This window comes from Vulpes vulpes, chromosome 2, assembly GCF_048418805.1.
Source record: "Vulpes vulpes isolate BD-2025 chromosome 2, VulVul3, whole genome shotgun sequence".
NCBI classification, from domain to species: domain Eukaryota; kingdom Metazoa; phylum Chordata; class Mammalia; order Carnivora; family Canidae; genus Vulpes; species Vulpes vulpes.
In genome coordinates, this window is record NC_132781.1 from 138,819,500 (window position 1) to 138,845,425 (window position 25,926).

A 25,926-nucleotide genomic window follows, 5' to 3' on the forward strand; every position below is an offset into this window, starting at 1 on the left:
TGCCCGACGCCGGGGGCGGGGCAAAGTGGGGAGCGGAAGTGAGGAAAGGGAGAGAGGCGCGGGGGCCGGCCTTGAGCCTCAGCGGCCGCCTAGTCCCTGGACTGTCCTCTGGGTTGGTGGCGGCTGACTCTCGCGTCGTCCCCTCTTAACGAGGAAGGAATGGAAGCTGAGGACCGCAGTTTCGCTTGCAACTTGGGGATAAATTACAGGATTTAAGAAGATTAAAAATAGGGGGCGCCTGGGAGGCTCAGTGGCCCAGGGTGGGACTCTGGATTTCCGCCCGCCCAGACCGCGTTCCCGGGATGGAGAGCCCGGCCTGCGGCCTGCGTGCACTCCGCGCTCAGCGTGGCGTCCGCCGGGGATTCTCACTCCTTCTCCCGCCGCCCTAACGCCGGCCCCCCGTGCTTGCTCGCTCTCTAAATCTTTTTTAAAGAGATTAAAGTGGGTTGTCAGAGCACTGTAAACTGCAGATTTCTTGAGTGCCAATCCCTTAGCTTTTGAATCTCATAATGCAGACCTCTTCTAAGACAGTTGCGACCTTTTGTGGAATTTACATCATAAAGATAATATTCATATCATAAACATTGTTCGGCAAGCAGTTATTAGTTTCTTGGCTAATTAGGCGCAATAAAAGTTGACAATTACTGAACCAATGTAATCAGAAATGGGATAATTTTGTTCCAGGAAAACTCCCCTCCCAAACTCAAATTTTGCAAAAGGATTCCCGAGAGCTGATTTCTCTTTGTTTATTAAAGATTTTATTTATTCACGAGAGACGCAGAAGCATAGACAGGTAGAGGGAGAAGCAGGCTCTCTGAGGGGAGCCTGATGCGGGACTCAACCCCCGGACCCCAGGATCAGGACCTGAGCCAAAGGCAGACCCTCGACCCCTGAGCCACCCAGGTGCCTGGAGCTGATTTCTCAGGATTGGACCATGAGGCCTTATGTGTCTTTGGTTGTGTTATACCCTTGGGCCAAATGTGTGGTACATGTCTGCAGTGAAGGTTTGATCTGAGGGTCAAGATGGCCAGCCTGAGTGAATTGACATTTTGAATGGACATAAAATAGATCTCAGTGAGGGGTACCTGGGTGGCTCAATGGGTTTGGTATCCCACTGTGGTTTTGGCTCAGATGGTGATCTCCAGGTCATGGGATTGAGCCCTCCCCCACCAAGCAAGAGTCTATTTGTCCCTCTCCCTCCCCTTCTGCCCCTCCCTCGCTCACTCATGCTTGCTGTCTCGCTCTCTCAAATAACATTTATTTTTAAAAGGTTTTATTCATGGGATCCCTGGGTGGTGCAGCGGTTTGGCGCCTGCCTTTGGCCCAGGGCGCGATCCTGGAGACCCGGGATCGAATCCCACGTCGGGCTCCCGGTGCATGGAGCCTGCTTCTCCCTCTGCCTGTGTCTCTGCCTCTCTCTCTCTCTGTGACTATCATAAATAAAATAAAATTCTTTAAAAAAAAAAAAAAGATTTTATTCATTCATTCATGAGAGACACACAGAGAGAGGCAGAGACACAGGCAGAGGGAGCAGCAGGCTCCATGCCCTCTCAAATAACATTTTAAAAAATAGTTAACAGTGGAATCTGGGGGCAGCCCGGGTGGCTCAGCGGTTTAGTGCCGCCTTCCGCCCAGGGCGTGATCCTGGAGACCCGGGATCAAGTCCCACGTTGGGCTCCCTGCATGGAGCTTGCTCCTCCCTCTTGCTCTTTCTTGCTCCTGTCTCTTGCTCTGTGTCTCTCATGAATAAATAAAATCTTAAAAAACAAACAGTGGGATCTGGAACTAAAAATGATTATCAAGACAGTTGTATCCAGAGTGAATGAGATCAGATCTCAGAGCTATTATATTTAGCACCAAATAGAAGACAGGTATCTATAAAGGTTTGCTGATTAACTAGACTAAGTTATATTTAAGGCAAGTGCTGGTTTTGCAGCTCAAAGCAAACTCAGCATTTCCTCATGACCTATTTTCTCTATAAACCACTTATTTCTTCTGGATTAAATGAACGTGCTCACCATTTTTCTACTTCTGAATCATATGCAATCAGAGTGGAGTAGGAAATTATTTCAGCTGTTCTGGATATCTATTGCTATTACAAACTACCCAAAAATTTAGTGACAACACAACAATTATTGTGCTTAGCAATCTGCAATTTGGGCAGGACTTGGTAGTGACAGTCTCTGTTCTACTTGGCATCAGTTGGGGCAGCTGGAATGGGGCTAGAGGAGCCTCTTCCAGCATGCTCACTCACATGTCTGGCAAATCATTGTTGGCTCTTGCCTGGGAGCTCAGCTGTGGATGTTGGTCAGAGGACTACTGGTTGGCAGGGAGGGGGGGGGGGGGGTGTCCTCAGTTTCTCTCCATTTAAATCTTCCCAGAGATGGTTGAGTTTTCTCACACCATGGTGGCTGGGTCCAAAAACAAATATTTCAAGAGACAGGAATTGGAAATTGCCAGCCACTTAGGGACTGGAAACTGGCACAGTGTCACTTCCACTGAATTCTATTAGTCAAATAGACATGAAGTCCATCCAGATTTTAGGAGAGGGGGCTTAAACTTCATTTGTAGATGGGAAAGATGTCAAAGAATTTGTGGCTAATTCCATTTCACCATTTCTGGGTTTTGTCTTGTTTTAAGATTTTATTTATTTGAGAGAGAAACAGAGCACAAATGGGGGAAGGGCTGAGGCAGAGGGAGAGGGACAAGCAGACTCTTTGCTGAGCAGGGAGCCCAACATGGGGCTGGATCCCAGGATCCTGAGACCATGACCTTAGCCAAAATCAGCCGCTTAACCGATGGAGCCACCCAGGTGCCCTACCATGTCTGGCTTTAAGAACAAATGGGCACAAAGATAATAATAGGTACCCATTTACTCAGGCATGTGCCAGTTACTGTGCTAAGCATGTATTCATATACATGGTCTCTTTTTGAAATACTTGAAACTCTATGAGAAAAAAAGAAACAACTCCTAAAGGTATTATCTTATAGATTAAGAAACAAAGGCTTAGAAGTACTTGCAAATGGGTGATAAGTGGCATCATTGAGCTGGAACTGGGTCCAGGCTTACTCCCAAGGTATGTTTAACTGTCATGCTATATATGGCTCCGATCCCTGAGCTGTCAAACAATACTCCTAGAAATCAGAACATGTTTTTCTATTAAAACAGAATGGTGGCCTTTAAAGAAAAAATTTAAGACTCACTTGAATATATTATGTTTTCCATTAATAATTTTTTTTAAGCTTTTATTTATCTATTCATGAGAGACATAGAGGCAGAGACAGACAGAGGGACAAGCAGGCCTCTCACAGGGAGCCCAATGTGGGACTCTATCTCTGGACCCAGGATCATGCCCTGAGCCGAAGGCAGACGCTCAACCACTGAGCCATCCAAGCGTCCCAATAATCATTTCTTAAATCCTTTGTGGGTAAGCATTAAAAAAAAAATCTTAAGGAACGCCTGGGTGGCTCAGTGGTTGAGTGGCTGCCTTTGGCTCAGGGCCTGAACCTGGATTCCCAGGATTGGGTTCCACGTTGGGCTCCTTGCCTGGAGCTTGCTTCTTCTTCCTCTGTGTCTCTACCTCTCTTTCTGTGTCTCTTATGAATAAATAAAATCTTAAAAAAAAAAAAAAACACAACAATTTAAGACTTATTTTGGGGGGTAGAGGCAGAGGGAGAGAATCAAGCAGACTCCCAGGTGAGGGAGTAGCCAGGTAGGGGGTTTGATCCCACAACCAATGAGATTATGATCTGGCCTGGGTGGTTCAGTCGGTTAACTGCCCAACTCTTGATTTCGGCTCAGGTCATGATCTCAGGGTCCTGAGATGGAGCACCCCTGTCAAGCTCCACGCTCAGTGCAGAGTTTGCTTGTCCCTTTCCCTCTGCTCCTCTCCCTCTTCTACTCTTGACGCTATTTCTCTCTCTAAAATAAAATCTTAAAAACAATTGTTTTAAGTGAATGAATAAAAAATGGACTATCTGGGCAGCCTGGGTGGCTCAGCGGTTTAGCGCCACCTTCAGCCCAGGGTCTGATCCTGGAATCCCAGGATCGAGTCCCACGTCAAGCTCCCTGCATGGAGCCTGCTTCTCCCTCTGCCTGTGTCTCTGCCTCTCTCTGTCTGTCATGAATAAATAAATAAAACCTTAAAAAAAAAAAAAAAAGACTATCTTGGAAAGAGCTGAACAGTTTCCTGGATTCAAGATACCTGAAATTCATGCAAAAGTCATTTTCTGCAAATGAAATTTTGATTTCTGTGATTGAATCCTTGTTTTCTGGTGTGCAAATGGCACCATAACTTTACCTTGCTTTATCAGTATCATTCCAGAAAGATAGGAATTCATTAAAAAATTTTTTTGGCTGGAACCCTGGGAGCATTTCTCCAATAAATCACTGAGAGGGCAGCCTGGGTGGCTCAGTGGTTTAGCGCCGCCTTCAGCCCAGGGCATGATCCTGGAGACCCAGGATTGAGTTCCATTCCAGGCTCCCTGCATGGAGCCTGCTTCTCCCTCTGCCTGTCTCTGCCTCTGTCTCTGTGTCTCTCATGAATAAATACAATCTTTAAAAATCACTGAAGAAATGCCAGCATTTAATTTTTTTCTCTGTGGTTATCAGTAAAAGCCTAGCTTTCAATTTCTCTTAGAATGCTTACATGCAGTGCAGAATATTCCCTTACATGCTTACATGCAGTGCAGAATATTCCCTTCTACATTGCTTGCTATTCCCAATTTTTTTTTCTCTTCTATGTGGTCTTTCCCGTTGCAGCAGTTCCAAGATTACAACTTTGCTCCCATCCCGAGTAACTTAGTATTGAAGTCCTTTTGTCGGGCAGCCTGGGTGGCTCAGCGGTTTAGTGCCGCCTTCGGCCCAGGTCGTGATCCTGGAGACCCAGGATCGAGTCCCGCTTCGGCTCCCTGCATGGAGCCTGCTTCTCCCTCTGCCTGTGTCTCTGCCTCTCTCTCTCAATCCTGTGTGTTCTCATGAATAAATAAAAAAAAAATGAAGTCCTTTTGTCTTATTGTCTAGTAAAGAATTGGAAAAGGCTATCTTATGAACAAAATTCAAGAGTAGATTTTTAGAAAGCTAATAGACTCTTGCATTCGATTTGTGAGATGACCTATTAATTCTGTCCACTTTTCTCCACTGAATTTATAGACCACCCTCACCTGTCTGCTGGACTTCAAAGTCTCCCTACTGGTTTTACTATTTCCCTGTTTTGCTTGTTCTCTGCCCTGCACTGCTCCTTCCTCACCCCTACCTTGTCCATTCTCCACATAGATGCTAGAACTATCTTTTAAAATCTCTTTGCTTTCTATTGCACTTAGGATAAAATATGAATTCCTCAACATGGCTTCATGAGTAGTCCCCTGACCTCTCCAACATGGGAGCACACTGTTCTACTCTCTCAGTTCCTACCTTATTAACTTCAGGAATCTTCCATCAGATCCTGAAGCTCACTGAGGTTTCTTCCTAGTTAGGCCTTTGCCTGCAATGCTGTGTTCCCATAGCTATGGAATCCTAGAAGCTTGTTCTCGGTCTCCATGCCTGGCCATGTCCTACTTTTCCCTTGACGTTTTTACTAGTGTTAGTTCCTCAGTAAGGTTTCTTCTGTCCCCTTCCACCCATCTAAATTAAGTCCTACTCATTCTCTCTCTCTCATAGCACCCTAATCTTTGAAGGCACTAACAACTTATGAAACAAATATATTGTCTTCTCCCCACTGTCAGACATAAGCTCCACAAACAGATATGTTTTGTATACCATGCAAAGTGCATGGTATACACCTAGTAGAACATACTAGGTGCTCAACAAAGATCTGCGGGATGAGTAAACGATTACTCTTGCTTCTTAATTCTAATACTTGACTCTCTCCTACCTTGGAAAGTAGCCCTTAAAACTGAGAGAAGGAAGTCTTGGAACCTTAGCAGCAGGTACCAATGAAAGTTGTGAAATCTTAGTCAAAAAAGGCAATAAATGTTTTATTTCTTCAATGCAAATTACTGTATTCACAAGCTAAAGAAGGTATATATATATATATTATATATATATATAATATATATATATATAATTTGAAATTATGGAAGACTAAAGACATGGAAAAAATCCAGCACCCCAACAAGTACGGCCAGGAAGGAAATCAGCTCTGTGATAGAACAGTTTAATGAATTACAAACAAGAAAGGGTGGGGAAGGAAGAAAAAAAAATGTGCATTGAGTTTAAGACACTGTAAAACTCAGAAGACATATTTACTATTCAAGTATAAACTCAGTAAGGACTTGGCATAAATTGAAAGGCAGCTGCTGAGGTACACCATTATAAAATAAGTTCTATGAATTTACAATTCTACCTTCCAATTTTCTGGGAGAAAAAACCAAACTCTTGAAGGTCTTCACTGGAGACCCTGAGAGGGATTAACACTTTTGATGAAGACATAGCAACAATCCATGATTGAATTTACTCTTCAAAAAACATGTATTTATTTAAAACAATAGGAATACGTGCTCTCAGACTGTCCTCTAAGAGTTTTTGAGACTGTTAGTTCAAGAGTTTCAAAGTATATTACTTCCAAAAACAATACTGATTTAAAAAAAATTTTTAACAAAAAACAAAAAACCTGATTTGATGGTACCTTAAAAATACCCTAAATACCAAATTTTCTCCAGTCTAACATTGCAATTAATTTAATAACTCCTCCTGCATTGTTAAAACATTTTTTCCTCAGAAAATGCGGGTACTGAAACTGGATAGAAACACCATGAATGTGAAAATACCACCAGTTTTCTGCAGTTAAAAAAAAACTACAATGTTCTTTGGAATCACGGAAATATCAAAAATTGGGTTTTTTTTCCACAGTCTGTGCACCTTCTTTTAGGCCCTCCATGTTGCTTGTAGCATTGACCTGTGTGGTTCTAGTTTATAGATTCAAGTCTTGCAGTGCAATATCCACGCTTAACACACCGGTGTCTCTGTGACCAATGGGGAGTTATGTTTAACCCAGAAATGCTGTTTACTTTTCCAAAATGACTTCTGCCTCAGATAAAAACTTTAGAATGAGACAATATATCCTGTTAAACAATCAAATGCACCCAACATGGAGAATTCCAGTGTGGTTTTAGCACTCAGGAGGGCACGGTCTCCTAGCGTTTTTCATGGAAGGACCACAGGCCTAGCTGTTAGCACTCAGCTTTCCTTGGCCTTAAAAGGAATTTCTCAGGGCTGGCAAGTTGGGTTAGATTCTAAGAGAATTTTGTCTTTAACAAACTACCATTTTTAGCATAAAATCTGGCCATGGCTATAAGTTTCAATGTGCGCACAACTGATTAGAGATGTTTGTTTTTTTTTTTTTTCTTTGTTTTTCTCTTCAACATTGGCTGGAATCAAGTAGAAATAAGTCCATGATGCCTCTTCACATGTGTCATGAAATATGAGAGATCTGTCTGACTCTAGACACTATTTCTTTACGACACAACGGGCAGGTCTCCAGTTGCAAGGCACAATCCATGCACAGGTCACTGAGGAGAAAGATACAAGTGCTGGTCAGGTTAATGCTTCAAAAGGGCAAACTGACAATGTGCCAACTAATCTAAAATATTAACAAGTTTGTTCAGTGAAAGTATAATCATTACACATGGTTAAAAAATGAACTAAATATATAAACCAACAATGAGTCTCCCTCTCATTTCTGATCCTCCATTTTCTTCTTCTGAGAAGCCAAAAGTTCAAGTAGATTCTTCTAGAAAGTCTGTAAAGTCTGTATGTACACGGCAAAAACTTACAGATGTGTGTATTGTGTAGGGATAGAACATGGTATTTTCCCAGACAGCTATTCAGCCCAATATTAAATTCCCATTTCACACTGCAGATTTGACACAAAGCCTTTATATGCCAAATTTTTCATTTGTATGTAGTTAGTTTCACTTCTGGGTTTCTGTTCTGATCCACTGTGCTGCCATTCTTTTTATATACTGGGAGCAAACTATAAGCCTTTATTTTAATAGATCTTAAGATGTGGTAGGTAGGGTGGGTCCCCTCCATAACTTTTCATTTTCACAATTTTCTTGCCTTCTATCATGTAAGCTCTTAAATTAGCATTTCTATTTCCAGGAAGGAAGAAAAAAAGTTGACCCAAATTAAACTTGGAGTTACGGGAAAATTGTCCCCTTTACAATACTGAGAGCTCTTTCAAGAACAGGCCCATTTATTCAAGTCTTGTACTACATTTAGTATAAAGTTTAAAAGTTTTCTTTTCATAGGCACCACATATTTCTTGGTATGTATTCTCAGATAGGCTTTTTTTTTTTTTTTTTTGGTAAAGTTTTTATTTACTCGTTTAAATAATCTCTACACCCAACAGAGGGCTGGAACTCAGAACCCCAAGATCAAGAATTGCATGCTCCATGGACTAAGTCAGCTAGACACCCCTGGTCTGGAGAAGGTTTTATAGAATCTTTTTTTTTTTTTTTAAGTTTATATAGAATCTATCTATTCCCTGAAAGTTTGAAATAATTCCTGAAAGTTTGAAATAATTCATCTGTGAAACCATTTGGGCTTTGTGCTTTTGCAGGTGTGTGTGTGTGTGTGTGTGTGTGTGTGTGAAATGTGGCTTTGATAATCATCTTGATTTCTTTTATGGTACTAGGAATGCTTAGATTGTTCATCTCCTCCCAGGGTCAGCTCAAGTCATTCAGTTTATCCAGATTTCCTTTCTTCCTTCCTACCCCTTTAAATTGTTGTTGCTGCAGAAAGTTGAGCTAAATTTTCTTATGATTATAGGTTTCCTCTTTTGATTCTGTTTTGTATATATCTACTATGGAGACTGCTAATACTTAAAGATACCTGGTTCTGAGTTTTTAGATTTTAGCCCCCATTCATGAGCACGCTTTGTGTGCAAAACCACTGAGAAGGGCCAGAGAGCCCAAAGCTGAGTAAGACCAAGTACTGCTCTTTGGGATCTCAACAACCTCGCAGAGACAAAGATTAAAAAGGGTGTTGAGATATCCATTCTTTAAACTTTGCATCTGCCCGTGAGGCTCTAATAATTAAAATCTTCAAAGGTGCTCAAACTGAGAATTCCAGGCTGCAGAGTTGATGCCAAGGAACAGCCACAGGTGGAGTCACTGGGCTTTTCTTTCACAAGAGAAACTGGTAAAGCTAAGGGTGAAATGAGATACACTGCCTGCACTTCCCTTCACAGCCAATTAGATAACAACCCATTGCAAAAGTTACCAAGGCAGAGTGAAGGGCCCAGGCTGAGCCACACCTGGAGGTGATAAACTGGGGTCCATCACTCTAGGCTCTGGACCCCCAGGAGACCTAGTGACTAAAGCTCTGCCAAAAGAAAGAGCAGGGCAGGTAGAAAAAAAAGAAAGAACAGGGCAGGGTACGGGATGAGCTGAGTTACAGGGAGCTGGTTTGGACATCACCCTCGGTACTGCTCATCCACATTCAGCACATATGCCTGGGCCAGGTTAGGGCTGGCACACTGCCCAGCTTCTGTTTCCAACCTTGGTGGGGAGGCCTTCTTGGGGGGCATTGTACTTGTTACTCTTGCTGATATTTGGACACTCTTCTATAGGATCCAGGCTGCCCTCTAGTTCATCTCCTATAACTGAACTTGGTTAGATGGGATGGAGGTGTTGCCTTCTCAATGGTTAGGAGGGTAGATAGTAAGTAAATGAGGAGGCCCTAAAAATAAAATTGAAAGGGATTTCCCAAGAGGATCATAAATATTATTAAAATCTTTACATTTTAGGGCAGCCCGGGTGGCTCAGCGGTTTAGCGCCTGCCTTCAGCCCAGGGTGTGATCCTGGAGACCTGGGATCAAGTCCCATGTTGGGCTCCCTGAGTGGAGCCTGCCTCTCCTTCTGCTTGTGTCTCTGCCTCTTTCTCTGCATCCCTCTGTGTCTCTCATGGATAAATAAATAAAATCTTAAAAAAAAAAAAATCTTTACATTTTGCGAGGTGAAAACTGTATTAAAATATAATACTGAGTAAAAAAAAATAAAAAGAGACGCCTTCCATCAAGCAGCTTCTATTTCAGATACTTTCTGGAAGATAGCCATGTTTTCCCTGGCAAACTCTAATTTCTCATTCAGTCCACTTTGTATATAATAAACTTTAATGGACAGATATGGAACTGTGGGGGATCCCTGGGTGGCTCAGCAGTTTAGCTCCTGCCTTTGGCCTAGGGCGTGGTCCTGGAGTCCCGGGATCGAGTCCCACACTGGGCTCCCTGCATGGAGCCTGCTTCTCTCTCTGCCTGTGTCTCTGCCTCTCTCTCTCTCTCTCTCTGTGTGTGTCTCTCATGAATAAATAAATAAAATCTTTAAAAAAAAAAAAAAAAGAAAGAAAAGAAAAAGATATGGAACTGGTAACACTGCATAGAGTCCAAGGGCAGGCAGCTCCTGGATGGGCCACAATGATAAGCAGATTACTTTGAGCTGAAAATAATCAAGGTCCTAGGTGCTAGAAAAAGTCTCAGGAAGAGACTGTACCTTCCCTGCAACTGTCTAAAAAATTTTTACATAGAATACCTGTTACCAGGAAAAGAATTATTAACACACTAAGAAACTTACCTGTATAACAGGGCAACCTTTGTTTTCCAGACATCTCCTCTCACCTTCCTGCTAATGGCTTTCTTCACCTTTTTACCTCCTGACTTCTGCCCCTTTCCTTAGCTTAGGAAGACATACTTACATCATTTTGTCTGTCTTTGGAATTTCTTGTCTGTGTGGATTCCCCATATATACAAAACTAAATTTGATTTTCTCCTGTTAATCTGTAGCATATAAATTTAATTCTGAGTCTAGCTAGAGGAACTCTGGACAGAGGGAAATTTCTTCCTCTCCTATAGCTGTAAAAGCAATTCTAGAATAGGATGAAATTTTACCAAATGCAATACACAAAAGAAATGACCAAACCCTCTTACCTATGTCCACATGGCTTCAACTGTGTGTCTGCTACTTCATCACAACACAGGGAGCAGCAGTTTTCCCGGATACTGACTTGCTTCAAAAGAGCAAGACGCCTGTGCCTGAGTAGAAAGAGTAGTCTGAAACTTATTTGGTCAACACATAAATGGGCCTATTAGCAGTGATACATATTAAATACTTTGAAAATGCTCTGTCCATATGAAGTACACTATAGGTATTCCTTAAGCTTTGGTCAGTAAGGTTCTCACTTGCATCTCATTTCAATCCTATAGTGATTTTCTATAGAAGAGAATGACAGAGGCAGTTATTCACATTTTGTAGACAAAGACATTGTTCATAGAAAGGATTTATGTAAGGTCACACACATGGTAAACAGATTCAGGAATCAAATTCAACTCCTGGTTCTCAGTCTAGTACTAGTTTTATTTTATTTTATTTTTTTAAAAGGTTTTATTTATTCATGATAGACACAGGGGGGACGGGGGGAGAGGCAGAGACACAGGCAGAGGGAGAAGCAGGCTCCAGGCCAGGAGCCTGACGCAGGACTTGACCCCGGGACTCCAGGATCGTGCCCTGGGCCAAAGGCAGGCGCCAAACTGCTGAGCCACCCAAGGATCCCTCTAGTTTTATTTTACCAGCAAATTTTCACCTTTAAGTCCTATAGCTCTGAGAGTTTGATGAAAAGCAGTATTTTCCCAAGAAAAATGCACACATATAAGTTCCTATACAATTTCAAGGTGTTTATGATAGTCCAGCACAGATTATTCTGGAAGCCCACACACCTCGGGGTAGAACCCTTAAATTACATGTTGACCCGTCTGAAATGGAAAAGCAGACAGGCAGAACTGCTTTGCTGAAGGTGCAGACCTGGTAGCTGGGCAAGAGAGACATGAAACATTCACTCTGTTCACCTTAAGCCTAAGTCTGGAAATTCAACAATGAAGAGAGGACTAAAAACATATCCCTGCCTTCACAAAGCTTCCACTTCATGGAAGAGAGACTAGAAAGAAACTAGGTGAGAAAGCAAAATATATAGAATTTTAAGTGCTGATGAGAAGTATGAAGAAAAAGCAGGGAGAAGGATGAGGTAGTGTGTAGGAGAAGCAGGGAGATACCATTTTAAATATGGCAGCCATGGGAAGTGACACTTAAGACATGAAGGGCATGAGGGAATGAGACCTATGATATCTGAAGAGACACTATTTGTGATATTGTAATTTATTTAAAGGTTTTATTTATTTATTCATGAGAGACAGAGAGAGGCAGAGACATAGGCAGAGGGAGCCCCATGGGGGACTCGATCCCAGGACCCCGGGATCAGGCCCTGACCCAAAGGCAGATGCTCAACCACTGAGCCACCCAGGCGTCCCTGATATTGTGATTTATAATAAATATACATTTGGTCTAGGTCTGGGTTCCTGGCATAGAGGTCCTAAAACCCTGGAAATTTCCTAAGAGAGGAGAGCAATAAAGATGTTTTGTTGTGTTAATTAGGTGGATACTGAAAAGCCCCTAGGTAACCTAAGATTTGGGCTGGTTGCTTTGCCAGGGGAACCAACCCTGTAATTAGCGGGTTGGAACTTTCACTCCTCCCCCACCTCCCAGGAGGGCTGAGGGGCTGGAGGTTGACTTCAATCACTAATGACCAAAGTTCTCATCAATCATGTCTCCTTAATGAAGCCACCATAAAAACCTGTGAGGAGAGAGTTTGAAAATCTTCAAGGTTGGTGAACACGTGGAGGTTTGAGGAGAGTGGCGCGCTCACAGGGCATGCAGGCTTCTTGCCTCTTCCCACATGCCTTGCCCTCCGCATTGCTTCCATCTGTTCCTATATTATATCCTTTTATAATAAACTAGTAATCTAGTTACTAGGAAAGTAAACTATTAAGTTCTGTGAGCCACTCTAACAAATTAATCAAATCTGATGAGGGAGTCATAAGAATCTTCCATTTTTAAAATTTCTTTTTAAATTTATTTTATTAATTTATTAATTTATTTATTTTCTTCAATTTAGACCCAGTCAGAAGCACTGTAAAAATTCACACTGGCAACAGTCATCTAAAGTGGGGTTGTAGGACAGCTTTATAGGACTGAGCCCTTAACCTGTGGGATGCGATAATCTCTCCAGATAGAGAGTGTGTCAGAATTGAGTTAACTGCTTGTGGTACTAGAAAACACACAGGCCTATTCTAGTAGCAAGAATAACCAGCACAAAGGCCCTGAGGCTACAATCTGGATGTTTCTGGAGCAGCAAGGCCAGGGTGGCTAAATAAGGAGCATGAACAAATAGGAGATAAAATGGGAGATAAAGGGCAGCCCCGGTGGTGCAGCGAGTTAGCGCCGCCTGCAGCCCAGGGCATGATCCTGGAGAGGATCATGGGTCGAGTGATCCTGGAGAGGATCCCTGGGTCGAGTCCCAGGTCAGGCTCCCTGCATGGAGCCTGCTTCTCCCTCTCTGCCTGTGTCTCTGCCTCTCTCTCTATCTCTATGAATAAATAAATAAAATCTTAAAAAAAAAAGGGGGAGATAAAATCAGAGAAATAACAAAGGAGAGGAAGGGACAGATCGTTTACAGCCTACAAGGTCACAGTAAGAATTTAAGTTTTCACCTTAAGTGAAATGAAAAGCCACTAGAGTCTTTTGAGCAGAAAAGGGTACAATCTGATTTAAGCTGTAACAAAATCATTCTGGAGGCTGTGTTGAATAGACTGAAGGGGATCCAGGCAGAAGCTAAATGTCAGGGCAAAAATGATACACGTAGGAAATGATGGCAGCTTGGACAATGGTGGCTGCAGTGAGAGTGACAAGAAATAGTTGGATTTGGGATACATTCAGAAGGCCCAGCCCCCAGGGTGGCTGAGGGATAGGATATAGGGAATAGCAGAAAGTATGGTGTCAAAGGTAACTCTGGGATTGTGGCCAGGGAACCTGGAATGATAATGGAGTTATTAACGAATGAAAGTAGCCAGCAGTTCTACAATCCTGGCCTCCAGTGGATGACTATTGTGGCTGAGAGGGGATATGGTTTGTCACTGTACTCTTGTTTTCTTTTGCATTTGAAGTTCCTCCTAATAAAAAGGTTGAGAGGAGGGATAAAAAAAGAATGAAGGAGAATTAGAGACAGTGAGTATATACCATATAGAATTTATAAGTTCCCAATTAGTCACAGGGCGATGATCTCCCACCAGGAAGCCAGAAAGGAATATATTCCAATGAGTAAACAGATACAAGGAAAACTGTCTTAGGCACATCCACACCTAAGGCTACAATCTGTAATGAGGTGCAACTGTAATGTTAAAGGGGTACAAGGTAGCAGCAGGAGGTTTACTTGGCCTCCACTGATTCTTATGTTGGTGCCACTCAGAGACCATGCAAGGTGAGGTTGTCCTAGCCTCTAACACCGCTCTCATTTAGGGCTGTCTGCACCTGGTGTCAAGCTGACAGGGAACTGAGAGACTACATAGAACCTGCCCGTAAAAGACTTTTTATAGGTGATACCTATTGCCATCTGACTTTTTTTCTTTTAAATATTTTATTTATTTATTTAAGAGAGAGAGAAAGAGAGAGAGTGAGAGAGAGTGCAAGAGCACAAGCAGGGGGAGGGACAAGGGAGAGGGAGAAGCAGACTCCTTGATGAGTAGGGAGCCCAACAAAGGGCTGGGATCCCAAGACCTTGGGATCATGACCTGAGTGGAAGGCAGATGTTTAAGGCAGTCATGCACCCTGTCATCTGACTTGCAAAGTTTAATTCTGCAGGGGTGGTTCACTAAGTGCTGGAGCAGTGTGAACTATGGCCAGCCTAATGCCAGGCTACATCCAAGAAGACAGGCTAAGTAAAAAGGAATGAGGCAGGACAGACGTGCAAGGTATCATCACTTCATATGTTCACCAAAAGGAATTTAAAGTTCAGAATCTCTGTCAGACACCAAGCCACGTGGCAGGGAAGTTCTAGGAGTGAACCTCAGGTTCCTGAGCTGGCATGTACGTGGCCCTTCTGCTCCTGCCATATCACAGAGGTTCTATTGTAGCAGGCAATGCTGCTGGGTCACCATGTGACATTTTCTGGTTCACTGGAAACTGCTGAGCCACTTTTGGCCTTGAGACACCGAGTCCAAGGTGAAGCACAGCCCAGAAGGACTGTTTACAGACCTGCTTTCTTAGCCACAACAGGAGCTAGGATTACAACACTGTGTTACAGATACCTTCAGGGGCATGACGGCTCAACCCTGGCTCCACCATAGCCAGTGGGACCTCCTTGAGTGCTGACAGATTCTGTCACTGATCTGACCCAAGTGGGGTTACTAGCAGGGATGCTCTTTCTCACATAGGCCCAGAAAGCTGCTCTGTTAAAAAATGATAACCTTTGGCTCATATGGTCAAATAAGCTCCAAGTTGAGGTCATTACTAGCAAGTGTCTGGAGTCTCTCCTAGCTTAAGGAACAGACCACGTTTATCACAGAGAAAGAAAAGCAGGTATTCATCCAGGAGACAATGCTGATCACAGTTTTTAGAAAAGCGGGGCTGTGGAATTTTATCCAAGATGGCATTCTCTGTCCTAATGGCAGCAGAGCAGTGTTGGCATCTTTGCCACAATGGCTAAACCCAACAGGAAGTCTATTTCAACAAATCCCAAAGTTAACAGCACATCTGTTAAAAGATATACTTGATTTCCTAATGTTTAGGACTTTTCATTGACCTTCAGGTAAAGTTAGTTGAGGGGCTTTTTTTTGTGTATGTTCATGTGTTATGTTGTCTGGTTTTTATACCAATGTTATTTAGTTCATAAAATTATTTGGAAGTGCTTTTTCTTCCTGGGTTCTGTAACATTTTAAATAGTAATGAAGTTATCTGTTACTTAAAACTTTGGTGGAAATCTCTTGTGAAACCACCTGGGTCTGGTGGTTTTGGTGGACATACTCCTTACTTTGATTCAATTAATTTTGTAATAACTGGTTTGTTTGTATCTCTTTGAGTAATTTATATTTCCTAGGAGGTCATCCATTTTACTCAAGTTTTCAAAATTATTTAAAAACTCAGGCTTTAAAATAAACAAACAAACAAATAAAAACCCAGGTTTTAAAAATTATTTAAAAGCTGAAAAAAAGTCTCAAGGAACTGTTTCAGCTTCTCACGAAATGCGGTGAAAGTCTGCAGACAGCCTAAGTGGTCTCCTTACCTTGGCAAAATGATTTTCTCTTCAGCTGTTAGGAAGGCGTAGTCATTAAAAGTGCTAAATTTCATAGATGGTGGATATTTGAATGGTTTAGCTCCAAAATTGAACTCACATTGTTGATATGACATGAAACTAGCTGCAGCAAAAAATCCAGATCTAGAAATAAAAACAATGACAGAGGTCAAGAGAATTCATGAAAAAAAAGTAATACTCATACACAAAGTGGCTTTTATATGTTGTACCCTAGCAGAAAGGAGGGTGACAGATTCTGTTTACTAAACTAGATAGGGCTGTGACCCTGACACTATCCTGCCCTCATCTTCCATATCAAACTTTGGGACCATTTTAAGTATGATCAAATGGGCCCCCAATGACTCAAAATAAAATTATTTCTCATTACAACTGACCATATAAGTGGACAAAGTCTTTTTCTGGAGAAAAGTGAATCCCACGTATCTACTCAAATTTTTGACTAAGGAAAGCTACTTACACAGTAGATGAAAAGACTTGCTTCTCAGGAGGCAGCTGGTTGCCATTTAAAAAGAAGATCATTTGCTTTTCATTCAAGTCTAACAGAAATCCTACTGTGTCTCCTAGAGGATAAAGTGGAACATTATTAGGGTAAGGGTTTAGTACTGCCAGGGTTCTGCTCAGTGTCTCAAGCGTTAATTAAATACACCACTGTATAAATCTGTAGCTATGTATTAACACATTCACCTTCCTCACTTTTTCTACAGCTGATCTAATACTTTAAAGTACCATTAAGAAGAAAATGCTGCCAAGTAATCTGTGACAAACTATCAATTTTAGGTTTCACCTCAATATCAAAGATGTTAGAATGTGGAAAAATGTGCATTTTGGGATCGGTGAAATATGGCCAGGTCCAAATCCTGTGCTTCCTTGCCTCTCCACTGAGTAACAACTCCCAGAGATAACAACTGCTCAAAAGCATGTTAAAAAAAAAAAAAATCATTCATCTGCACTCAAAGTTTCTGCCTTTTAAACTGTAAAAGATGGGCGGCCCAGGTGGCTCAGCGGTTTAGCGCCACCTTCAGCCCAGGGCCTGATGCTGGAGATCCGGGATTGAGTCCCACGTCAGGCTCCCTGCAGGGAGCCTGCTTCTCCCTCTGCCCGTGTCTCTCTTAATAAATAAATAAAATCATAAAAAAAATTAACTGTTAAAAATAATAAACATGCAATTATACAGTGAAGACAAGAAATATGGATACTCAAAGCTGGTGGAGAAGAATCTGTCAATAGATGGCAAAAGCCTTGAAGTTCTATATCCCCCAAGCCAAAGAAGTTTCCCTTCCAGGGGTTTATCCTGAGAAAGCCAGAATGGTTTGTAATATTTTTTTAATCATAATTTTCAAAAGCAAAAATCTAATTGTCCAACCCCTTGGGAGCATTGGTTGATATAGTATAATGATATAATGGGTTATTGAAAAAGCCATTAAAAATAATGTTATTTAATAATCTGGAAAGCTGCTCAAGGCATATATAACAACAGCAAAAAATATACCAAATTTTAAGTGTTTAAAAAAAAAATTAGAGGTCCCTGGTTGGCTTAGTTGGTTAGGCGTCTGCCTTTGGCTCAGGTCATGATTTCAGGGTCCTGGGATAGTGCCACACATTGGTGGTGGTGGTAGTGGTGTGTGTGTGGGGTCTCTGCTCAGCAGGGAGTTTGCTTGTCTCTCTCCCTCTGCCTGCTGCTCCCCCTACTTGTGCTCTCTGTCAAATAAATAAAATCTTTAAAAAAAATTATAAGGGATTTTCAGTTTGCTTTTCTCCTATTTTTCAAATTTTTATGCTAAGTGTATTACTTCAGTAATCCTTTTCAAAATTATTAAAAACACAAGTGAGGCAGTCTTTGTAGACAGTGCTTCCATCTTCAGGTCTGCTAAATGGAGAGCTTTTATGTTCCTTTAAGAACCTGCCAGCTGTTAAAATGAGGGCTTATATTGGCTTTTCAGGTTTCTCTTTTCCCACACTATCATTTGAGCTAATTAGGTGGAGCCATCCCCTCACAGCAGTGGTCAGATTCCTGTTCTCTTAGCATGCCTTTAAAGTCAGTTGACATCCATAATGCTATTGGTGCAGGAAACCGAGACAGAGATGCTTAGAGAAGGAGTGGAGTTCTTTCCCCAATATTGTTCCATGCTGAGGGTAAAATCCTTCCAGAGGTTCTATCCCCTACCATATGTCTCTACATCTTCAAAATGAAGTAGGACCATTAGAAGGCCTCCCAAGAATACTATCCTCCAGTGCAATGGTGCCATAGCAGGGGGAAGCCTGTTTTCACTGTGTTTAGTTGGGGATAAAAAGATTCAACAATCTTAAACCCTTTAACAAATTGTATGACTGTAACTTTGCTGCTTGAATCTTTCCTTAATAAATTGTTTTCATGGGTCTAAGGCATTGGATACTGCAAAATGGATGGAATGAACACTGACTGGGTCAAAAGAGACCATAAGTTGATAAAATATATTCCTGCTAAAATCCTAGAGCCATGATTGACAGTCCTGGCAGTATGCGCCTCCTGCAGCATCCCAAGCCTGAGGTCTGGAGAATGGAAGCTGGGCAGGTATGTTTAAGACTTAAAGTTCTCAAGTGGTCCTTAAAAGCTTCTCTAGAAGGGCCCAGAATGTGGCAGAAGAGTGCCTTTTCCCCAGCCATCTTTACTCTGAAAAATCTTCATTTTACTGGCATTACAATTTCAGCATCCTCAGTATTTCCCTGGATGCTGTGATTCAAAACATGTACCCAGAGGGATACCTGGCTAGCTCAGTCAGTGGAGTGTGCTACTCTTGATCTTGGGGTTGTGAGTTCAATAAAATGGCACTCATATTAATCTTATCATTTCCCCCCCTAAATTAAGGATTTTATAATCTGAAATGATTTTGCTAAAGGAAGGGCCCCACCAGAGGTGAACTTATCAGAATACTGGTCACATCCATGACAGGGAATACAAAGGCTCATATCCCTTTTTCACATAAAATCTTTTTCCATTAAAATATTTTAAGGCCTAACATAATAGATGCCTCATCATAACCAGATCTTAATCTAGTCGATAAATTCATGACAGAGAGGAATGAATACCTTCTTTCCAGCACGGGTGTAGGTGAGGCTTACTTCTGGCATTGTACCAAATCAGCTGCCGGCAGCCATCGTATGCACAGGAGTATTCATCGTCCCCAATGCCGTAGCCTTCCTGGAGGGAGACAGGGCCCAGAAAATTAGCAAGCTCTGCCTGCTGTGTTCAGGGAAAAGATGGTGTGTCTTTGTAACCATTAATCTGGTGGCTGGAATTTGAAGCTTTTTGGATGAAGGGAGCCTATGGTTCTTAGAAGATACTAAATTCTGATGTGCCCTGGTTCTCTGTGACTAGATAATGGCTTTACCAACAAATATCTCCCAAGTTTTCACATTTGTTAGTTCACTGAATCACTAACATTTTGAGGCTGGTGCCATCAGACTCCACTTTTAAGGGGAAATAAAGGCTCCGAGGGGTCAACCATGTTGCCCAAGGACAAATCATTACTCAGAAAGTCTGGACACTGGAATCTTCTGATTCCAAGACCAGTGTGCTTTCCACTTCATTGCAGTTGGGCAAACACCTTTCTTGCATGTAGTAGACTTCACAAGAACCACATGCTCAGAGATGTCAAAATTGGAGACAAGAGAAAGGTTATAGTGGATAATCAGCTAATAGCTATTCTGAGGTAGGCTCAACTGGAGCATTATATAGGTCCTTGGCAGCTTCTTTTGATTACCTTTTAAGTTATTTTATTGTTAAAAGGGTGGAGGGCTATTAAATTAAGTGCTTATGAAAAAATAGAACAGAAGCAGCATGCATATCAGACAATTGCTATCTTCCTTCAAAGGCCAAAGGTGAAAGATTGTTAGTGGAGAAAAGAATTGAAAATGTGGGCCAAATCCAAGCAAGATCTCAGGTCCTGGTGATGGTCTGCTTGTTCTTTCTTTTCTTTTCTTTTTTTGAAGATTTATTTATTCATGACAAACACAGAGAGAGAGAGAGAGAGAGAGAGAGAGAGAGAGAGAGAGAGACATAGACAGAGGGAGAAGCAGGCTCCTTGCAGACAGCCCCAGTACAGGACTTGATCCCAGATCCTGGGATCACACCCTGAGCTGAAGGCAGACGCTCAACCACTGAGCCACCCAGGTGTCCCTTTTTAAAATTTGTATTTAAATATTTTATTTATTTATTTATTTATTTGAGAGAGAGAGAGAGAGAGAGAGGGAGAGAGAGAGGGGCAGGCAGAGGAAGAGAACCAGGCTCAATGCAGGGAGCCCGACGTGGGACTCGATCCCGGGTCTCCAGGATCAGGCCCTGGACTGAAGGTGGTGCTAAACCGCTGAGCCACCGGGGCTGCCCTCCCCCTCCTCCTTTTTTTTTAAAGATTTTATTTATTTATTCATGAGAGACACACAAGAGAGAGGCAGAGACATAGGCAGAGGGAGAAGCAGGCTCCCTGTGGGGAGCCTGATGCAGGACTTGATCCCAGGACCCCGGGATCATGACCTGAGCCAAAGGCAGATACTCAACCACTGAGCCACCCAGGCGCTCCTGGTCTGTTTGTTCTATGGGGATAAACAATGTGGTGAGGAGATCAAATCCACTTTTTTTTTTGGTGGGCTCCACGCTCAACATGGGGCTTGAATTTATGACCCTGAGATTGACTTGCATGCTCTATTGACTGAGCCAGCCAGATGCTCCAGTGAGGAGATCAATTGGAAAAAAGGCTCGAACATGTTCCTTGCACTACAATATACTGAATTCTGATGAGTGTTCTCCAAAGAGAAGCTTCTGAACTAGCTGTTATAAATGCATTATGCAGACTATTTTTTTTAAATTTTGTTTATTCATGAGAGACACAGAGAGAGGCAGAGACATAGGCAGAGGGAGAAGCAGGCTCCATGCAAGGAACCCGATGTAGGACTCGATTCCGGAACCCCAGGATTACCCCCTGAGCCGAAGGCAGACGCTCAACTGCTGAGCCACACAGGTGTCCCTATGCAGACTATTCAGGACTTAAATAAATTTGCATCTTCCTGTCTGTAGGCAGAGAAGAAATTCATCAGTTTACTTAGAACACCTTGCTTCCTTCAAAGCCTGAACAAGTAAAAAACTTATTTTTTATTTTATGGGTGTTGGATATAGGCAAAAGACAATTCTTTTCTACCTTTACTTTCTAATGTCCTAGGAAGTCCTCAATGGAACAATTGATAGAAATTTCTAGAAGATTCCTAGCCACAAGAATTGGTTAATAGCAGACCTCACCATGCAATGTCTTCCATATCTTGATAAATTTCACAGTGGGACAAAGGTGGAGCTCTATTAATTTCAACCACAGATCTCTACAGACTAAGAAGTAGGTGTTTCTGCCAAGCAGAGATGCACTTTAAAAATTCCTTTGAGCTGACATCTCAGAGAACAATCTAGATGTACTATACCCTCTGTCAACCTGAAAACATTTCCAGCAGGGCTAACTATGGTTTCTGCTGGCTGAGACAGGTAAATGAGAGGACAGGGTAGCTAACTTAGTACTTGGGAGTGATAATTTTGATCTGCTTGTTTATGGTCACATATATTACATATATTTTAGTCATGGAAACATTATTAAAAACAAAGTTTTATCCATAACTGTCATTCACAAAATATTTTGAACCCTCGTCCATGTGGTGACACGATCCTTTTTTCTGCTGTCCAGCATCCTAACTGCTTCCTGTTTTATGTAATGTAATGAAGATACAGGGTCCTGCCTCCTGCTCTGGAGGTGGAAGGGTAGGTTGGCCAACTGGATTGTTCTAATAGACACCCAGTATGGTATGAGTGACCCCACATAAAGGGATGGTTAGGACTGATTTGTGGCAGAAGCGTTGGCATCCTGGCCTTTTTTTTTTTTTTTTAAAGATTTTATTTATTCATTCATAAGAGACACAGAAAGAGAGGCAGAGATACAAGCAGAGGGAGGAGAAGCAGGATCCATGCAGAGAGCCTGATGTGGGACTCCATCCCAGGAATCCGGGATCATTCCCTGAGCCAAAGGCAAATGCTCAATCACTGGGCCACTCAGGCGTCCTTCACTCTTCTCATCTTTAAATGGGGAGAACACCTTTCCCCCAGGTGTTCAAATTCTTGAAAAGATTAGAGATAGCATATAAAAGATTTGTCACGTGGTAGATGCTCACGAGAGGGCAAAAGGTATTTCAGATAACTTAAGATGCACCCTTAAAGATTTGCTCCACCGAAACCTCCATAAAAATACACAACACAACAAGATAAGCTATTCTGTGGGTGACCTGAACAAGGACTACTGTTAAGATTCTCATTTTAATGCTCTGTCTCTGAGTCTGACACTTTAAACACTGAAGCCCAAGCAGTAAGAGTTAAAGCAAGAGGCACTGTGAAGAAACCTCAAGTAAGCAAGAGGCACTGTGAATAAACCTCAAGTATTTAGAAACTGGGTATTTCTAGGGATGACTTATTCCATAAAACCACACCCTGTCTATACAGGCACAAAGATTCAGAATTACCAGAACAATGTCTATTTGAAGCAAAGTTTTCAGTTTGGCAACATGATTAAAATCCTACATTTGGGGAAAGAGATAGCAGACTCCATTGATTTCTAACAGGGAACCAACCTGTGCTTGGATTGGGGTAAATATATATTTTTTGTTTTTTAAAGAAAGGAATTCAAAGTCTATCAGACAATTTAGAGAGTAGGAAAACATCTTTTTAAGCCTCTTAATTTGAGGAGCCAAAGTTTCTCCAACTATATGGGAGAAATCAGTTTAATCTACCAGACAAAATGATCCAGCTTCACTGATCAATAAAAAAAATTTTAGTCATTCAGAATCATATATACTACACATAGATCTGTGGTGTGTTTGCTGCCAAATGAAGAGAAACAAATGTTATATCAAAGCTTTCCCCCCAAAGGAATCCATCTTTCTTCTAGTTCTGGAACAATTTTTTTTTTTTAAGATTTTATTTATTTATTCAGGAGAGACACAGAGAGAGAGGCAGAGACACAGGTAGAAGGAGAAGCAGGCCCCATGTAGGGAACCCAACATGGGACTTGATCCCGGGTCTCCAGGATCACATCCTGGGCTGAAGGTGGTGCTAAACCACTCAGCCACCCAGGCCGCCCAGGAACAATTTTTTTTACATCCAAATGAAGAGTCTAGCTAATTCTCTGAGATTCTTCCCATTTTCAAATGCAAAGAGAACAGGAAGGAGCCTGAATTGTAGTTTGAGATTCTTTAGGTCCTTCCCTCAGTCTCAGTTTTCTCATCTGGGAAATGGAAATTCTGAAAGTAAAAAAACTGTGGTGGGAATCAGACTACTGGCTCTAAGATAGTGCTCTGGAAATGAAGCCCCCTTTCCCCCCCAAGTCCTAAAAAACTGTCTTCAGGATATCCTTTGGGGCAGGCCGTCAGGGTAACTGATACTACCTGCTTTAAAGCAGGTGAGAACTAAGGTCAGAACTAAGAGACTAATTGGCATTGTTCTCCAGACCCACATACTAACTTTTATGGTGCCACAATCAAGCCCCACGCATCCAGGTTTTAATTAAGGTCCAGTCAATGAGGAAGCCCTTCATCAGGGAAATTTCCCAATGAAAGCAATCACAGACTGGGCTCTAGTCTCCATCCTGGACAAGAATCTGACCTCTTCACTCGCCCTCTTCCTCCAGTTGTCTCTCCAACAAGGAATTTAGCCACACACAGTTCCAAGATGCTATACAGCTTTGCTCAAAGGACCCTTCTGAAACTATGCTTCTGACAGGCAAGCTCAGTTTGGTTCACGTCTAAAACCCATCCTAGGACCTTACCTATGGGAGACTATTGTTTAGATTAACAAAGTAATTCAAGGGGTGTTCCAGTTCGAAGAGTAAAAATCCTGTGTCCACAAAATATTCTAGATCAAAACTGGATTAATTCCAAACAGCTTAAAAATTGCAATAACACAAGAAGGAGGGCAGCCCCGGTGGCCCAGCGGTTTGGCACCACCTTCAGCCCAGGGTGTGATCCTAGAGACCCGGGATCGAGTTCCATATCGGGTTCCCTGCGTGGAGCCTGTTTCTCCCTCTGCCTGTGTCTCTGCCTCTCCCTCTCTTTCTATGTCTGTCATGAATGGGTGAATAAAATCTTAAAAAAAAAAAAACAAAAAAACAAAAAACCCAAGGAGGCTGTTCAGGCTGGGCATCGGAAGGGCATAAATTGGCAAGAAATCAACATCTGTAGGAAAGGGAGGAACTCCAGCCTCTCATACTCAAGTAGCGGTAGCTGAATCCTACTTCCTCTAGCAGGTTTCATCTTCCCCCTACACGACAGCTTTCTGTAACAGAAGATAAATGCTAAATATCGAAAACAAATGTGCCTACTAGTTACAAGGTAAAAATCAAGTAAATGAAGTCAATCCAACATCTAGAACTTTATGAAAGGAAGAGAATTCCTACAAAGTTCTTACAGCTTAAATGCGAGGTAAAAGTCATCACAGATCCCAATATAAAAACTGAGCCAGAGATGTGTGGCTGGGGCTGGAGGAGAGCCTACAAAGACAAAGGACACACCTAACCTCTAGGTGAAAAAACTCGAGGGGAAAAAAAACTGAGGGGCAATTTTCCTTGTGTTTTCCTATTTTGGAAACAGGTTAGCAAGCCCTGCAAGGGATCTGGCAGCATGTGATTCAGCCCAAGAAATGATTATTGTGCAAACTTACCTGGAAAATTCATGTCCTCCACCCACTCACCAAAAAACTGCTGTTGTCCCCCTCTACACAGTTCTCTAGGGTACTCACATGATTGAGAAATTTGCTATCTCGTGTGGCCCAGCCAATCTGCATGACACCAGAAGTGACCACGGTGACTTCGTAGTACCATACCCCAGCATCCACGCAGAAGGTGCAACGCACGCTTTCAAAAGAGGAGGCATCACAGCGAGCCTGGCAAAACCAAAGCATGTGACAGCCCACCATCAATGCCTGAAGACCACGGAAGATAAATGACCGCCCAGAGGTGGAATGTCTTCTTCCTTATTGAAGTTGCTGGTAGATGGTCGTTTCTTTCTCCATGCATCCTCAGTGACACAAAGTGCAAAACAGAGTGAAAGAGGCTCTTTTATAGTTTTATTCTCAGGGAGTTCTAACAGGCTTGGAAGGCCTCAAAGATGGCTGCAGTAAGCATTCATGAGGTTACTGGCTTCTTTTTGAAGTACTTACATACAGAGCTTTACCCCCCCCCCCCCGGTAGAATCTTTGGCAAATGCGTCAACATGGCCTTAACCTGTACTTGTTAGGATGCAGAGAGGAGGACATTGAAGGGTATAAGACGGGGTTCCTAAAAATAATCTAAAGTAGAAAACTACGGCAGGCATTTGGCAATAACGTAAGATCAAAGAGCTGTCTACAGCCATTCTTCAAACAGCTCTTTCATCTTGAGGTGTCTGGTGCCTGATGGTGCCTTCCTGCACATAAGCAGCTTTCATCAACCTGCACCACAAAATCAGCAACATCTCCAACATACAGGGAGGAGGGGAAGCACAAGACAGAATACAACTGGTGATGCAGGGATTTAAAAAGGAAGAGCCTCTTTTAACCTTTGGATGAAAAAGATGGCAGAGATTGAAAGACATATTTGAATCAAATTGTCTACAGAGAACAAACTGAGGGTTGCTGGGGGAAAAGGGGGATGGATTAAATGGGTGATGGGGATTAAAGAGGGAATTGGTTATGATGAGCACTGGGTGTTGTATGTAAGTGATGAATCAATAAATTCTATACCTGAAACTAATTATTA

General features: G+C 42.2%; 1 protein-coding gene and 1 long non-coding RNA gene across 7 annotated transcripts in view; one reads left to right on the forward strand and one right to left on the reverse strand.

The window, feature by feature from the left end:
* Positions 1-6,139: 6,139 nt before the first annotated feature.
* Positions 6,140-25,926, reverse strand: part of RSPRY1 (ring finger and SPRY domain containing 1) — a 45,999-nt gene continuing 26,212 nt past the window's right edge. For all 6 annotated transcript variants that reach the window (XM_072750168.1, XM_072750169.1, XM_072750170.1 and 3 more), the window contains 6 exons: positions 24,930-25,073; positions 19,202-19,313; positions 16,593-16,695; positions 16,106-16,258; positions 10,926-11,030; positions 6,140-7,509 (listed from right to left, as the gene is read on the reverse strand). In XM_072750168.1, coding sequence (XP_072606269.1) covers positions 7,413-7,509; positions 10,926-11,030; positions 16,106-16,258; positions 16,593-16,695; positions 19,202-19,313; positions 24,930-25,073 — 714 coding nt within the window. In that variant the 3' untranslated portion in view covers positions 6,140-7,412. The remainder of the gene's footprint in view (positions 7,510-10,925; positions 11,031-16,105; positions 16,259-16,592; positions 16,696-19,201; positions 19,314-24,929; positions 25,074-25,926) is intronic.
* On the forward strand, positions 18,608-25,920 carry LOC140597962 (uncharacterized). Its single transcript, XR_012000049.1, has 2 exons — positions 18,608-18,686; positions 24,913-25,920. It is a non-coding gene; the product is annotated as an uncharacterized lncRNA (long non-coding RNA).